Here is a 17197-nt window from a genome sequence, read left to right as displayed (position 1 = left end):
CTTGTCGTGAACTTGCAAACAAACACGCTCTGATAATATATGCATTGTCTTTGAAACTGACTGGCCTACACCAGAGACAGTGTTTGACCGTCACACGACGAAGGGCAGGTTCTAATGGCCAGACGTCCCTCCTTTAAGGGATCTCAAGAGGTAGCGCATGTGACATCCGCTCCCGCGAGCTGCTCTCTAACATAGAGGGCTGCACTGGTCCGCAAGAAGTCTGAATGGAGGCTCCATCTCAAGACATATCAAATTGGGGTAAAACTGGTGAAAAAGATCAAAAGATACAACGACAACAAAACCTTTCTAATCCCCCCCCCCCGGATGAAGTTGGTTACCCGTCACGTAGCCTGGCTGGAACGTGGATTTATTTTTTTCTCCGTCGATTAGCGACCGCGATTGGCACGCGGTCAATAGGATAACGCTGCCGATTTTTTTTCATTTGTTTAAGATAAAAAAAAACCACATCTAATCTGATAGGGTGAAGGAGCGGAGGAGCATCTCGGTGCCGGCTTTACCTGTGTTCACCGCCACGGCGAGCACCTTGTCGGCGGCGCCGGGGCGCGTCTGGATGAGCCGCGTGCCGCAGAAGAGCACAAAGCGGCGGAAATCCTCGGCGCCCGCGCTCACCCACGGCGCGTCGCCCTCGCGGCGCGGCAGCGTCGACTTGGTCACGGGGACGCTCTCGCCTGGAGGTGGTGCGCGGCAAAGGAGTCGTCAGGACGACGACGACGATGAAGAAAACGGCGACGCGGCGCAGCGGGGGGTTCCGCGGGGAGCCGATCACCGGGGGGAACGCCGCCCCCCCACCGGCCCCCCTGCCCGCACCCCCCCCAGCCGTGCCCGCCCCAGCTCGCCCTTCCCGGCGCTCTCTCGTCAGATCTCGCGCCATACCACGCAGGTCCGAGCCTGCACTGCGCTTGGATGGGCAGGTCAGCATGCATGCACAGGTTGTCGTAAGGGTTTTACGAGCTATGCGGCTGAGGGTGGTGCAGCAAAAGTTCTACATCTATGTGCTCAATGGCAACGAGGTTTCAGATGATGTCATCAGATTTGGAGAATTTAATGAGTCTTTGGATGGCAGTTCACGATTAGGGTTTCTTGACTACCAAACTGCCAAAAAGCATCGCTACCTTCTAGGGTCAGCGATAACTGCGATTGAAAGCGTCGGAAACGGGCGAGAAACGGGGGCTTTGCCTCCTCGCAAGGACGTGACCGTGTGCGCATACGGTGCGCGACTGTGCCGAGTCGCACGGGGCCGGAGGGGGCCCAGGCCACCGCAGCTTTACCTGTGAGCATGCTCTCGTTGACGACGCAGGAGCCGGATACGAGGACGGCGTCGCACGGCATTATCCCCCCGTTGCTGGGGAACGTTATCGTGTCCCCCGGCACCACCTCGGTGGAGGTCGTGTCTCTGCTGGCTGAGGGAAGCACGCACACGTGCTGCGGTCACTCCCGCGCCGCAGAGGACAGCCCATCTTATTTTGTTATTTATCTGGCCACGTAGACTATGTTTAAGGTTAAGTACTTAGCTAACAATGAGGAAGGACTGGCGGTTCAAAACACAATGAGAAGAAATCTACTCAGCCCATCATCCCGTGAGGTTCGATTGACATAAGGGCGCCTAAGGGCCTCGTCTGGTATACAGGAGATCGTGGGTTTTATCCCGACCCTAACGTCTGCTGTATATTTGGAGTTTGTGTGCCTCTCTTCCCGTGGTCGCGCAGATGTTTCTCCGGGTGCTCCGGTTTTTCCCTCCACAAAGAGCATCAACATCGCACGTTTATAGTATCTGGCTGCTTTAAATTTCCACATGATGATAAGCCACTTCGTGGAGCTGTTATTTGTGACCAGGTCGTTTCTGAAAAATATCTATATAGCTCATTGGGCCTTATCCCGTAAAAAAAAAAATAATAGTCCAAGTACCACTTTGTGGTGCAAAGCCAATTTTTTTGTTCACCACTGATTCAGGGCAAGAAAATTAGGCGAGTACCATCCAATACCCCTCTGAGCAGGGAGACAATTTTACTTGTATTTAGCGAAGCACTGGACTCCACCAGCTTAATCGTCTTATCTGTACGGATAGTAAGGAAATTGCTAATTTTATTTCTTGACAACGGAAAAAGCAACACGATATTTGCCCCGGCGGGGCATGCAACGTCCTGTTTTGTGAAAGCAGATTCATTCATTTACACATCAACCAGTTCACCAGAGCGTTCCCAAACAGATGATATGCCCACGTATTGTGCCAACTGACATTTGTAGGCAATATCAGCTACATAAAACAGTACGCGCTATCCTAAATATGAAACGAAACTTTTTTTTATTTTGCCAGGTAAGGCCGCCGACTGAGCTTAATAGCTTTTTTTCAGAAGCGACCTGGCCACAAATGATAGCTCAGAGAAGTGACTTATCACGTGGACATTTATAGCAGCCAAATACTCTGTGTTTCTAAGTGTGGAAGAACAAACTGGAGGACCCGGAGGAAAATTCATGCAACCATGGGGAGAGAGACATGCAAACTCCAAATATACAGCAGGCGTCAGGGTCGAACCCACGACTATCTGTACACCAGGCGAGGTACCCATCTTGCCTATCCAGGGAACGTCAACTCAAGGTCTCACTATAACCGTGTCAAAACTAGACGTGCAACATATGTATGTTTGTATGTATGTATGTTGAACTTCTTTCGCGCCGTATTTAGAGTATCCAGGCGGCTACCCCACGATCAAACCGGTTTGGCAACTGCAATGAGTTGATGGGCTCAGGCCCGCTCATATTTCATTTTGATAATTCACTAAGTTTGGCTATTTTCTAACTCTGAGAATGTCAAATATCTGTTCGACTGTCACATTAATAATTACGTGTCTCTCATAGCAGGGCTCGATGGCAAAATGTGCCCCTGTGTGTGGGTGGATAAAATAATACAAAAATATACACCTGAAAGTATCTACAAATTGTAAGTATGTACGTACAGGGACTCCTCTACTTACGAACGGGTTAGGTTCCAGGTCTGTTCTTAAGTCGATTTGTTCGCAAGTCCAACTTTACTCCTGTCGATTACCAAACGTGTTGTACGGCGTGCACACTAAACATTGGGAATGGCTTTAAAAGTCGCATAATCTCCTGTAGATGTAGATGCCACCGGTTCTTCACGTTCTGCAGATGTAGATACCACCACCGCCATCTATTGCACGGTGGTTGAACTTAAGACTCCCGGTCCGAACAGGCAAACTGGACATACGGATAGGTTTGTTCGTATATATGAAAGTTCACAAGTCGAATGACCGCAATTAGAGGAGTCCCTGTACGTTAAACTTCTTTGCTAATCGGAGATGCGGGGGTTTCATCTGACCATCGCTGTGGAACAGCAGACCAAGCTGGAAGGCTGCCAGGCAGTGAGCTGACAACAAAAACAAAGTTCTCTGGAACATCAAGATTTTTTTCACACCAATTTGTGTTCGTACCACATGTGGGAGGAAACCTGAGCACCCCAGAAAACACACGCATGCGAGGGGACAACGTTCCACCCAATACAGAAGGGACAGATGATATCAGTCTACAATTTGCTGTACTGCATCCTGCCAGAAAGATGTGGCACTGCGCGTGAGCATATTAGTACAAGGCAGGAGGGTGTAAACAAATGACGAAATGTGCAGATGGACACCCACGGAGCTATCTGCCCATGGATCGTGATGACGATGATGATGATTCTGCTGGCAGGCCAGGGTATTGCCCACGAGAAGGGAGTCTCACAAACTTTTTTTTCCATTCGTCCGATCCTCAAACCCTCCTCACTACCTCCACATTGCGGGGTTTACAGGCACGCATTATCGCCACCGCTGCCCAGCTAAGAAGTTAAAATTTGCAGACTGTGTTGACATTTTGCACTGCTCTGATGAAGCTGCGAATGGATTCCTCGTTTCGTGACACCATGCCGACAGCACGATCACTTTAAAAGTGGAAATTATTACGTTTTCAACGGCACACGAACAAATACGAACAGTCACCTCAGTTCCATTGCACTGCACACAAAGCAAAGCCTTACTTCCGTCTCTTCCGAGTATCGTCACAGGGAGGTTGCTGTGCTCTTTGACCATCTTGTTCAATGCCACTGCTTGCTAGGAGGAGGGAAAGGAGAGAAAGCGTCTTTTGCCTCGGCCATTGAACAAAAACAGACAACTGCATCGCACATGTTCAGATGCGCTCCTGCGGCCGTCTGGAATGCTCTTCCTTCCGATATTAGGACGCCACTGGAGCTTTGCACTTTTAAATGTAGATTGAAATCTCATTTCTTTATAACTGTCTTTTGTGTTCCATTTGTTGTCCTTCCCCCGCACCTCCAATGAGCGCGGTTGGCTACGTACGACGCGAAAGAAATTCAACATACACACATGCAAAATTACACGGCAGTGATGCGGCCAAGCGGTAGCGCATTCGCCGCCTGTCGTTCGCAAGGCTAGGCCATCGTGTGCCGGCGGTCATGGTCCAAATGTGAAAAATGCATCTCAAATTGTTCTGAGTTGGAACAGACGTAGCAATCATTGCCCAGCACTCCCGCAAGTAAAACAAAAACTTGACAAGCACCTCCTGAAAAAGACTCACCGAGGCTCTCGTGGGTAAACAAAACGTAATAAATAACTGAATGTGCAAATAATAAGTATATATTGTGCCCGAGCGGTTAGGGTTAGAACGTGACTTGGGGCAGCCATTGTTCTCTGCCCGGTACACTGTGGCAGCCGCTCCTGAGCGCGTCAGGCTGCAGTGTACACTCAGTCCTCCGCAGTTTTTTAACGGCTGCACGCAGGGCGATTTAGCTAGCACAGTTACACTGCGTGGCGAACACTTGCTGTTGTGACCTCCAGGCGTTAACTTTCAATCGTCCTCTCTCTACTCGCGTCATCTTTCTGCAAACCTCCAGAATCACCATGTGAGAATCATCGGACCAGGAGTCGTAGCTTAACGCCAAGCGAATTAAAAGGAGCAAGGAGTGGGGATTGCCATTTCCACTGGCCATTACTTTTTCTTTGGGAATAAATGTGAAACATCAATGTCCTCAAACTTTACGTGCATACCCCGCCTTCCTCCAGCAGAGTTGCCACTCTGCCCATCTCATCACCTTGCGCACGGTGTAGATGGAGAGGCCCACAGATATGAGAGTCATGGCGATGATGGCGTACGAGTACTCCATGTAGGACTCCGCAAACCACAGGCACACACTGAACACTTGGAAAACGTAGAAGGGGTTGAGCACCTGCCAGAAAGGAAACACCGCGGGATCTCATCATTCGCAATCCGCGCACACTTTGGGGAGAAAGCCACAGGATATTCGGTCGCAATGCCACCATCGCCATCTTAACCAAACGACGTGAAGAAGATATGATCATCCAAATGATCTACTTTGGCACCGTGTTTATCCAGATATAATGCTTCCAAAATGTAGTTTACAAAAAAATTACACTTTTATTTATTACTTTTCAGATGGAATACATTGTTTTAAAGATAATGTATTGTTTATTTACAACACCACGTAAAACTTATCCTGTCATTTTCTCCCTTGAAATTGACCTCTCCTGGTGGTGCAATTCTCTCATCGATGCGCCGATAGTACTTGCCTCTTTAAAGAGTAACTTCCACATGGGGGGTACTGGGATGTCGATGAGATTTAGGCCATAGACAAGTTTCCTGGGAACGGAGAGCAACACGCAACATCAGCCCCAACGACACCACACCGCACCTGGGAGACAATTTCACGATCATAAATGTGTTCAATAAACCCTTGTTAATTCGACACATATGGGGCTCTGACCTTGCTGAATTATCCAATATTCCGAATTATCTGCAATGGTACTCCCCAGTGCCTCCTGCCCCAAATTTTTTTTTTTCAAAATTTGTTTTCAAACTCTTCACACGCACCATACGAATTGACACACACCCCGCATCAATTATATCCACAACTTCAGATTTGTCTCGCAGACTAAGGGAATTCTACTTCAGTCCCTTTCTATTACTTCTTGATGTCGGTGTAAGGCGACATTTCCGAGGTGGTTGGCTTGCACGGAGTGCACAAACAAGGTAAAGTCTAAAGCGACGGGTCTGCACTCACGCTCACCACGCGTGCCGCCAAAGGACCGAGACGTTGTTCTGGTCGTGGTGTGCGGCGTCGCTCCACGTGTCTGCCGAAATTGGCCCATTCGGTACGACAATTCGGCTCAAGGCGAATTTCTAACACTGTATGTATGCTGAAATTGCAGCCGTGCCGAATTATCCCCAATAATGAATGATCAAATAACCGAAATATCGAGGTATTACTGCAATTTACATCATTCAACAAATGGCATATGTGTAATTTACGTCGATACATCCTTTAAATATATAGCCAAGTGAAAGTTCATTGAGACTAAAGTCTCTTGCCTTGCAAGGTAGACCTGAGGGATATTTATAATAAAAGGGACAGTTCCACAAGTTAGGCAACATCACAATTAACAATTCAGCAGTGGATATATCACGGCTGATGACATGAATGAGACATTGCATGCTTGCTTATTTTGTTCTTTATATTCTGCACAATGACACTAATGGTTATTGTGAGTTAAAATTAACTGGAATTCAGTGACAGGTACAAAACAAATTAAACGGATACCTCAAATCTCTTTGCGACTGATCGAGGCCCTTCCCAAATTGATCGTGGATCTCCGTACAGGTGAGGGTATTCTCCAGTCCACTGCGTAAATAAAAATACATATTATATATATACAGACAAAGACAAATATTTCCCATATAGTCTGCTAGGTAAAGTGCTGTTAGCGGGCGCCTATGAAGGCCGGCATGGCACACGAGAGGGTGGGTGGCCAGCATCGCGCCCAGCCGCCTTTGTCTTCCCAGTGGTGATGTTTACACATCGCACCAGGTACTTATAAGTGGCTGAGTTGACCTAGGGGAGGCCAGGACCTGTTCAAATATTCGCCACCGTTATTAGTCATGTTAACGACAAGCACGTGTTTCTTTTGTTACGAGCATCGCAAATTGTACAACGTTGTTTAGAATCAAACGAATTATCATACAACTGTAGACGAGCGAATATCACGCGGGGGAATCTCCACCTTGAAAGACTCCTTGGCGGAAAGCTCAGATGACAACTGCACTTGCCTGGCAGACAAGGCCAAGCTCATAAGAAAGGTAAAAATGTCAAGGTGCAGCCCTGCAATTGCTTGCTCACACCACTGTGAGGGGAAAGGGCCTCCAAATATTAGGGAGCTCTTGGAGAGCAATCATTCATTCATCACACGTAGTCAGCGAAGGACCGTTGCCCCAAACGTATGACCCTCTTGCGACAGCATTCACATCAGCTGCTCTTGCTGCCGTACACCGGCGTCTCGAGCATTGGAAAGACATTCTAGAGAGTATTGGACCTACTGTCCCATGCTAACCAGATGTCCTGGTTAACATGGAAGAGAATCCACACTTTATCCCACCCATGTATATATACACTGCTGCTGGCTGGACAGAGGCGAATGGAGAAAGGAATATAATAAACTTGCCCTGTTGATTCAACTCACGTGCTGGGCGATTTAAATTGAAGCGGTGACCTCTGGAACGCAAATTCAGTATGTTGAACTTCTTTTGCACCCTACGCAGCCAACCGTGCTAGTCGGAGGTGTGGGAAATAATAGCAGTAATAGTTGTTAAGAGTTAAATAAAAGAAAATAAATGCAACTTTTTCTAGGCCTCCTTTACCCTACATGGCAGCAGCCCACGTACGGCCTGGTAGTTATTGATAGAGGGCCCTGATTCAATGGCAACAATACAATTCCCTGGATCGTTTCTAAACAATATTCAATTTCTGAATACAGTAAAACCTTGGATTGCGAGTAACTTGGTCTGCGAGTGTTTTGCAAGACGAGCAAAAAATTTAAATAAATATTAATTTTTGATTTAAAGCTTTCGTGACTGCAGGGATTCATATTCTTGGTTCTTTCGGTAATGTCACGTATAAGGGAAACAATAAAATAATAAAAATAGAAAACAATAAAATTCTCACGACGTTTCGACTGTAACACAAGCAATAATCATCAGGTGTGAAAACCAGTCGAAACGTCGTGAGAATTTTATTGTTTTATATTTTTATTATTTTATTGTTTCCCTTATACGTGACTTTACCAAAAGAACCAAGAATATAAATATTAATTTGATAAACGAGCGAGGTCTGGCAGTACGAGTAGTACGTATACGCTTTGTCTGCCGAGCGTCACGTGATCACAACTGATATACGAGTGCTTTGATATACGAGTGCTTTGGATTACAAACACGTTTCCGGAACGAATTATGCTCGCAATCCAAGGTTTTACTGTACTTTTCACAATGGCTCTATACTGATGACATGAATGTCACGTGTGGATATCTCGCGACCCTTACCCCAGTCTTTCAAATTTCTCCATCTTCACGTTCCAAACGTAGCGAATCTTCTGATGATTAAAGTAACGGATCTGTAGAGACACCAGCGAAACAGGCGCAGTTTTAGTACGAGCCTATATTGTAATACCAGGCAATCGATTTATAGATACCCCGCTAAAATAATCGGGTAGAAGTTATTATGGAGAAAACAACGTTTTATGTCAACACCTCTACACGTCTCCCATCAATCTCCATACAAGTATTAAATATGTTAACTCCCCCCTCTATAAGATGTGAAGCCATACCCCTTTCAGAATATATAATCACCTCTAGATTTAAAGCTTTCGTGACTGCTAGGATCCATACTCCTTGGTTCTATTGGGTAAAGTCACGGGGCAGGGCGTGGGGATCTTTTGTTTTTTACAGGGTGTGATGACACCCACAATGACTGCACCTAATAAGCTATTCTCTGTCAGCACACTCCCAAATTAAACTGTAACAAACCAAACCAACAAGAACTGGTGGGGGGGGGGAGCGAGAAGAAGGTTCGGGGGGGGGGGAAGGAAGTGGAATTTGATCGCCCAAATTGGACATGAGGTCTCGCGTCAGACAATAGAAACACGCGCAGGGTGTTTCTGGTGCTCTCCTCTGCCGGCACAGCCACGACATGCCTTGTGTTTACGGCACCAACCAGCAGTGTTTACATGTCCACATTAAATATGAAAATAATATTGACTTATAATAATTAATATAATAGGACATCTGTGAAAGAGAGCTTTATAGCTCATCGGATTCCTCCAGTATAAGTAAAGATTCTGATTCTGACTTACAGACCGGTGCCAAAAAATCCACCGCTGGATGAAGGTCTCCCCACGCCGTGTAAGGTCACCGGGGTTGCTTGACCAGACTTCACCAGGTTTGGTGAAGGTGGTGGGGGAGGGGGGAGACCGGTTCGGAGATCACTCGCCACAGACGTCATCTATCTGTGGCCGGAAATCGAACTCAGCGACATTGGGTTCATAGGCCAGTTTACAAACCCACAGTGCTCAAATGAAGTGCGCACACTCACACTGAGGCAGTGCTCATCTCCTGTTCATAGCCCAGTGTCGGTGGTGGAAATTCCACATTCCTATGGAGGAGGCAAGCCTCTCCAAAGGACAGCCACTGGTTGTCTTCCCCACAAACTGGTACTCACTATATTGACCCCGGAGGGATGATGCCGAGAGTTGAACTCGCAACCAATTGCGAACTGCTCGCTCCACCGCTGAGCCACCGGGTATGTTGTCACGTTCGTATCAGCAGAGAGATAATATCCCAGTAAACGTGCCAACGTTGGGCCAACGTTGGCACGCGACTGCAACCGTTGGCCCAACATTCCCTGTTTCCTGGGATGTGAGTTTGCAGACGTGTACAGCCTTTTTGTCAATCCACTGCTGGATGTGGGCTTCTCCATGGCATGCGGGTCCATGGGGGTTATTTGACCATACTTCACCACACTGGTCGGTGCTGGTTGAAGACGGGGAGTGTCATAGTGCATCGCATTACGATTGCAATGGAGGGCTTAGTACATCACACGCAGACGAAGATCCCCCGTGTAACCATAACAGACTGTTGAGGCAAGTGCTGTTAGCGAGCACCTACGAAGGCCGGCACGGCACACGAGGGGGGTGGGTGGCCAGCACCACGCCCGGGCGTCTTTGTATGACTCATGGCAATGATTACACTCATCACCAGTTATTCATTTGAAGCCGAGTCGACGACGGGGAGGCCCAGGACCGGTTTAAATAATCATCACTGGTGTTGGTGGCCAAGAGCGGGAATCGAACTTCGTAGCGTAGCACGCTAACCGCTACACTACCGCTCCCAGTATGCACGCGCGCATGCACACGCTTTTAATATTCCAGCCGAAAACCTCTGCCATTTAGATGGTTGCAAGTTGAAATTTGCAGGGCGGAGACGGTAGATTAGAAAAAACTCACAAGCTAAGTGAGTGAGACGCGAGGGTGTGTGATGCGAGCAACGAGGAAGGAACACGGTGAAACGCGTGGGGCACAAGTCACTGCGGGCGGCTCGCAGCACCACTCATGTCACTTGAATGATGGCTCGTTGATGTAGAGGGGAAAACCGGAGGGCCCGGAGAGAGACATGCAAACTCCAACTATACAGGCGTCGGGGTTGGGAACGAACCCATGACCTCCTGTATACCAGGCGTGGTAGTTAACATCTCGCCACCAATGACAGACACCATCAGTGATGCGCGACACCCGCACTCACCTTCATTTCGGGCTGGTGCAGGGACGAGAATATTTGCGACTTTCCGCTGGCGACCAACGCGAAGTCGACACGCAGGGCCTCATCCCCACCGCCACCCAAGTGGGAATTCTCACGCAGCTTCAGCCAATCCACCTTTTGCCTCGACCACGTCTGAAACTCATCCTGCACGTAAAATCGAGATTACGCAGAACGTTGTTCGTTTGTAAAATGTTTTTTTTTCCATAATAAAGGTTTATTTTTTTGGTCTCGATCGTGTAAATATAAATGTGTCGTTAAACCCGCTACCACCCGATGCAGCCCATTAGTAAGCTTTGTTACATAACCAAAACATGCCAATTAGTTACTAGTTCAGCATACCGGTGTATTTGCGAGTAAATCCACAATATTTATCATTCGAGTACGACATTTCGCTGGTAATTACAACCAGCCTCATCAAGTGACAGCCAACATTGGTCTGGAAGGCCTACATGTGTTAAGCTTTTTTATTTAAATGTCCCCGTGGTTTCAGGGCCAGCGAAGTGTAAGTTGCCATCTCCAACTACAAGTCGGTCAAATATCTCTGCCCTCTCTTTCTGCCTCTGCTCTGAAGAAGGGTCACTGCCTGGAATGTCACCCCATTACAGTCCACGTTTTGCTGCTGTAAGGTCTTGCTTCTTGGCTAATATGGCGAGTTCTTTCATTTGTGTTTGACCACCGATAACAGTCCCCAAACTTTTCATGAACAAAATATATAACATGGCACCTGCAAGACATCATTCCTATGTACTTGTGCAGAGGGGAAGAATAATATTTTTGCGTCTCTTTTAAACGACACTATTGACACCCCAGGCAGTACCCCGGGGTACCAAAGTATCCCGGCTCTCCCATAATGTCCGTGATGCAGTCATTTTTAGTCTGTTGATGTTCAGCGATGCGGCAATCGGCTCATCTCGACGAGCTGTACACGATGCACTATTCAAAGTTTAATTTTATGGTGATGTTTGGCGTTTCGACATCGCGGAGTAGCACTGATTTCGGATTGATTGGTACCCCAGTCACGGAGTTCAGCACACCCCTGGAAAAAATAGTGTCCCAGAAATAAAATATTTAATTGCCTCGGCCATTTTGTATTATTTGGTACCCCGGGGTGCCGCCATGAGGATCAACCGTCAAACTATCGTGTATTGACATAAAATTATTAGCCAAACTTATTTTTACGTGGGGCCAAACTTTTCATCCATGTAAGTGACGTACACCTTCCACAGTCACATAGGTCATATATATTTTATTTTACAATGCTTCCAATTCGGTGGACTCTTCACATTAATCTGAAAGTCAAAATTTGAAAGGTGTTTATACGCTGGGAAAATAAACACTCGTTTCCATTGGCAGCCCTGAGCCAGTGGTGGAAATTCCTAATTCCCATGGCAGAAAACCAAGTGTCTTTATCAGATAATCACTTGCTGACTTCAAACAAATTGGTACTCGTTTTATCAACCCAGGTGAGACGATAGGCCAGGATTGTCAGTCGTGGATCGGCTGAGTGTTAAACGCTCCAATCAATGTGGCAATTGGTAAGGCATCAAATCCAACTGCAACGTCAATTCAGGAGTAAAGAAAAAGATGCTGGGCGAGAAGAGTTACCAGAACGTGGTGTGTAAAACCCGCTGCTTCACCAGATAGGCGAGCGAGATGGACAGACACGTTAAATAGATGGATAGACACGTAAGATGGACGGACATACGAAACATACAGAAACGCGATATAGATTGCCAGACACGCGACACAGATGGACGGACACGTGTGCGATGGTGCTCACGGTCGTGCGGAGGAGCAGAACGTCGGCCTCGGCCAGCGAGCAGGGCACGCACTGCAAGCGCACGCGCCAGCACGGGTGCCAGTAGAGCAGCAGCAACAGGAAGCCACAGGACAGCACGGCTCCCAGCACCACCAGCGCCTGCCGCCAGCGCACGTGGCGGAAGCCGAACACGGTCTGCGCGCGGCACAGGGTGGGGGGGAGGGCGAAGGGGAATGGTCAATAAATTCCGGTGGCAGGAAACCAGAGCACCTGCTGGGGAATACACCACGTTGTGCGAGGGGGGAATGCTCTATTCCCACAAGTCCACACTTGCCATACCGCCTTCTCCTGGCAAGCCAGGGTGATGTGTGTATGTGTGTTTAACTTGTTTCGCACCGTACGTAGCCGACCGTGCTGATCAGAGGTGCGAATGGTACCTCGACGCCCACGGAAAGGTGGTTTCACAACATTTGTGTGGATGCACCAACCCTCACCCGCCACGGTGCTGGACTGCAGGCCACGTGCATAGCTCGTACCGTCTAAATATATGGGGTATTCCTTTTGTAAGGTGAGTTTTAGCCCAAAGCTTTACCATGATGGCTTTATATCTCAAACACTATCCTTTGCATTTATGTATTGACTGGTACCTTATTCAAATCTGAATCGCTTGGGTATTTGATAGGAACACACCCATAATTAATATTAGCGGGAAGTACCCGGCGTTGCCCGGGCAAAAAAGACACGCACACATCGACCCACACACATCGACCCACACACACTAACACATCGACTTACACACACACACACATATGGACTCACACACACAGACATCCACTTTAGATACACACACATGGAGTTACACACACAAATCGGCGTACACACATACAGCGACTCACACACACGCATACGTAGATTCTCACACACATCGACATAAGCACACATATGCACTTACACACACACATATCGACTAAGATGCACAGACATGGACTTACATACACACATGGAGCCACGCACACACATGGACTTACACACACATATGGACTTACACACACATACACATCGACGTACACACACAGTGACTTACACACTCACATGGAGCCATGCACACACATCCACTAGCAGACACATATCGACTCACACACATGGACTGACACGCACACTTGGACTTACACACACACACACCGACGTACACACACACACGCACATCTGGCATTGCCCGAGCAAAAAAGACACAGACACATCGACTTACACACACATGGCCCTAAACATACACACATATGGACTCAAACACACACACACATCGACTTACACAGCATTCCCCGATGATGCCACAGCTATAGCAAATTTCTCTCTCTGGCGAGCCTTCGCGAGGAGCAGTTTGAAAACAAAAGTCTTCCCAGTACTGGCAGGTGCATCAAGGGAAAAAAAAGACTCGATGTGTAGTCTCAATGTCTTCCAAGATTTTTGTGTAGGCTTCTATTTGTGCATCCATCAACTTTGGTAAATTTTTCCTGAATAAATATAAGAAGCTGTAAAGCATAATAGCATAGTTCACGTAGGATCTCTTGAGCAAGGACATGCAGGTTGTCCCTGTAGGGCGTTGGTAGTCCCATAGACGTGAGGTATTTAGCACCAATGTGAGCATGAGGAAGACAACGTTTTTGCCGCCCAATGGTGTGCAAGTTACTGCTTGTCTATCCAAAGACGCCGCCTTCGTTGGTCGTAATAAGCACCATGAGTCATAAACTTAGCGTTTTAAGAGCCTCGCTAAGATGTCCTGTCTGTCTGATGGCTTTTGGTTTGGATAAAGGTAAACCTGGATCCCCTTTGATTTGGGATTGCAAGTGAAGCTGATGAAGAGAAAGGGGGGTGCCATATTGACTGAAGGTAGCGGGTTTAACAATACATTTATATTTACACGATCTAACCCAAAAAACCTCTATTGTTTATAGGTATGCGGATGATACTAAAACAGTGTTGTTTTCAGCAGGTTCAATATCAGAAGGTTTGTGGGAATGAATAACTACTTTTCACTGGGGTCGGCCTGCATCAAGTAGAGAGTATATCTCCCACAGTTTCCTTTCATGTGAACAATGTTCAGCTGCGATTTTATCAATAGAAACCTTGAAGGCTTATGAATGTTCTCTTTGTTCTATAAGAGCCATTCATCAATGAAATCTAGATTAATGAGATGCAGGTCATGCTAGCCGACTACAAACAATACAAATAAAGCCCTTTACCGATGCTTCTCTTCAATTTTCCCGCACCTCCCATTAGCACGGTTGGCTACTTATAGCGCGAAAGAAGTTCAACGTACATCAGCAGTAATGATTTATCCACTGCTGGATTTGGGGCCTCCCCAAGCTGTCGCCATCTCTCACGGTCTTGAGATGCAACGTTCTATCGAACCACCTGCAATATATGTGTGTTGAACTTCTTTCGCACTGTACGTAGCCAACCGTGCCAACCAGAGGTGCGGATATCAGATAAAGGTAGTCCCCGACTTACGATGGCGATAGCGATATGACAAAATTGTAAAATATTTTTTATTTCGCGCGGCAGGCAAACGCAGCAGCGTACAAGGTACGATGCTGTAACTTTATCATCGCCATCCTACTCTTCCGACAACTAAGTTAATGTGGCCATCAACAATCTAACATCGTTCAAGTATGCAGACGACGGACAGAATCTGGGTGAGTACAGTAGAATATGATACGTTACGATACGTTCAATGCATGTATGATACATAGCTTTAGCGGTTTCATTTTAGGGTTACCACGATACGATACATACGTTCAATGCATGTTAAAAGTTTTTTTTATATAGCAGATAGGATTGTTTCCTGAAACAACTTTCTATGAAATTTCAGTTCATATAGGTAGGCTAAGAATTTACCTTGTTTTTTACTTTAAATTTTACTGTGCAATACAGTATTGTAATTAATAAATACACACAGTATATAGTTTATACAGTACGGTACTGTAAATTGCTCTGTTTTGCTAAATTATCACCATTCTTTAAGACTCCAGGGTAGGCTAGGCCATTTTCGACTTACGATATTTTCGACTTACGATGGGGTCGTCGTAACGCATCTCCATCCTAAGTCGGGGACTACCTGTACTGGGCATGTAAATTAAACTGTGTGTGTCAATAAAAGAAAATTGATCAATAAATCAATCCAAGCTGAAACAGAAGTGCTGATGGCACGGATCTAATTTCATTTGACTCAACGGAAATATTTACGACGAGTGCCAACTAAATAAAAAAGACATCACCTTTAGGCTATGAACAATAAAAACACTGAAGAAGACCACGTGACCAACTGGGACAGTACAAACCCGACAAAGCAGAATCGATTCTGGCATTGAGTCATCACCCCCAGCCATGGCAAGTCACTGAACTCACCAGAGTAGAGTTGGTGAGTGGGAGTGGGGGTGGTCAACAGTCAGACGAGTCGATTGGAGAACAAGGAGCACACTGAGAGGCTGTGGCTGCTAAGAGCACTCGAGGCAACGCGACACTCCAGCCGACCCTCGGGGCTTAGAGCCACAGCACAAAGTGGTGCTTTTTTTGTAAATCCCAGTAGAGCTCAGGAACCAAGCAGAAGTTGGGTCTGGTTTATTACTGCGCTCCGATGGGTTTGTCAAAGGAAGTGCTTTTGGAGCTAGCTAATGCCCCCGGACGGCTGGTCCAGGTCACAAGGTATTTTTTTGCCACATGAGAATGGAGTTTCGATCGATGCCCAAGGGTTGTGCCAAACGTCAGTGCTGTGTTCATGTTAAAACCGAATTTCCGTTCAACTGGAAGACATTGCCATAATATACTGATGACTTCTACAAAGGATGAAACAGATATACGGTTGTCTCAAGGTCCTGCTGCTGCTGCCTAAAGTAATGATGTTAAAACTCTTGACTGGCGTGTATTATTACTTTCACCTGCAAAAAAATTGCGCCTCGCTACAGAAAACAAATAGAAAATTTTCGAGGAACAGAGAGCGTACACACCCGAGCACTTGCACGGGCTGTCACAACGGATGCCGCCTTTGGTGTGCCATCGTATTTTTCTGTTTTTACAGTCGTGCCTCGGTTAACATTGACATCGGTTAACAGTTTTTCGGTTAACGTTTCGTCTCACATCGGACCCCGCGGTTGACTAATGTCAAAATTCTGACTAGTGGTACGTTTAAATGATGCACGAGGGCACCAACTTCTCCTAACCCGAGAGCTCGTAAGTGGGCTGAGCGTGGCCTTCTGCATTGCCACTGTGGCTGTGTTTCTAAGACTGGCCCGACAGATTCTCCCCTTCACCTTTCCAACCCCCGCCCCCCCGCCCCCCCCCCGCCCCCCAATATAAATGCTCACTTCTCTGCTAGAGCGCCCCCCCCACCAATCTACCCCCATTTTCTCGAGAAGCCCTGCCGCGCCCGATCTCGGGGTTTTTGTTGGCGTAATTTTTGCACCCCCCCCCCCACCCACTGCTTGTTGTGATCGGAGCTCTATACCGGGGGTTCACGTTGAGTTGAAATAAAAAAAACAATACAACAAAAAGAGTGAGGGATGGCTCGACCAGCACCACCCCCCCCCCCGCCCCCCTTTCATTAATTCCTTCCAGAAACGGATTTTTTTTCCTTCCCTCAATTGCGCGATTTATTTCCGCCTTCCTCACTTTCCTTTCGTCCTCCTCTTCCTCCCTCCTCTCCCCTCTTTCTCGTACTCTTGCCTGGTTGGTTTTCCCTGCTTCCTAGATCAGAGC

The 17197-nt window shown here is 47.1% G+C and overlaps 1 protein-coding gene across 4 annotated transcripts in view; it reads right to left on the bottom strand.

Moving 5' to 3' along the window:
* Positions 1–17197, bottom strand: part of ATP13A4 (ATPase 13A4) — a 69516-nt gene that overhangs the window by 29572 nt on the left and 22747 nt on the right. For 3 of the 4 annotated variants that reach the window (XM_032962363.2, XM_032962361.2, XM_032962362.2), the window contains exons 3-11: positions 12467–12640; positions 10669–10830; positions 8416–8486; positions 6644–6724; positions 5616–5685; positions 5120–5254; positions 4049–4121; positions 1290–1421; positions 519–689 (exon numbers count right to left, since the gene is read on the bottom strand). In XM_032962363.2, the coding sequence (XP_032818254.2) occupies positions 519–689; positions 1290–1421; positions 4049–4121; positions 5120–5254; positions 5616–5685; positions 6644–6724; positions 8416–8486; positions 10669–10830; positions 12467–12640 (1069 nt within the window). Of the gene's footprint in view, positions 1–518; positions 690–1289; positions 1422–4048; positions 4122–5119; positions 5255–5615; positions 5686–6643; positions 6725–8415; positions 8487–10668; positions 10831–12466; positions 12641–17197 lie in introns of those variants that run through there. The other variant, XM_076070196.1, reaches the window with a different exon arrangement.

The sequence above is a fragment of the Petromyzon marinus genome, chromosome 28 (genome assembly GCF_048934315.1).
Source record: "Petromyzon marinus isolate PM22_M1 ecotype Great Lakes invasive population chromosome 28, UKy_Petmar_22M1.pri1.0, whole genome shotgun sequence".
In the NCBI taxonomy this organism is placed as follows: Eukaryota; Metazoa; Chordata; class Hyperoartia; order Petromyzontiformes; family Petromyzontidae; genus Petromyzon; species Petromyzon marinus.
The sequence above is the reverse complement of the archived record's forward strand: the minus strand, read 5'-3'. Positions and strand labels throughout refer to the sequence as shown.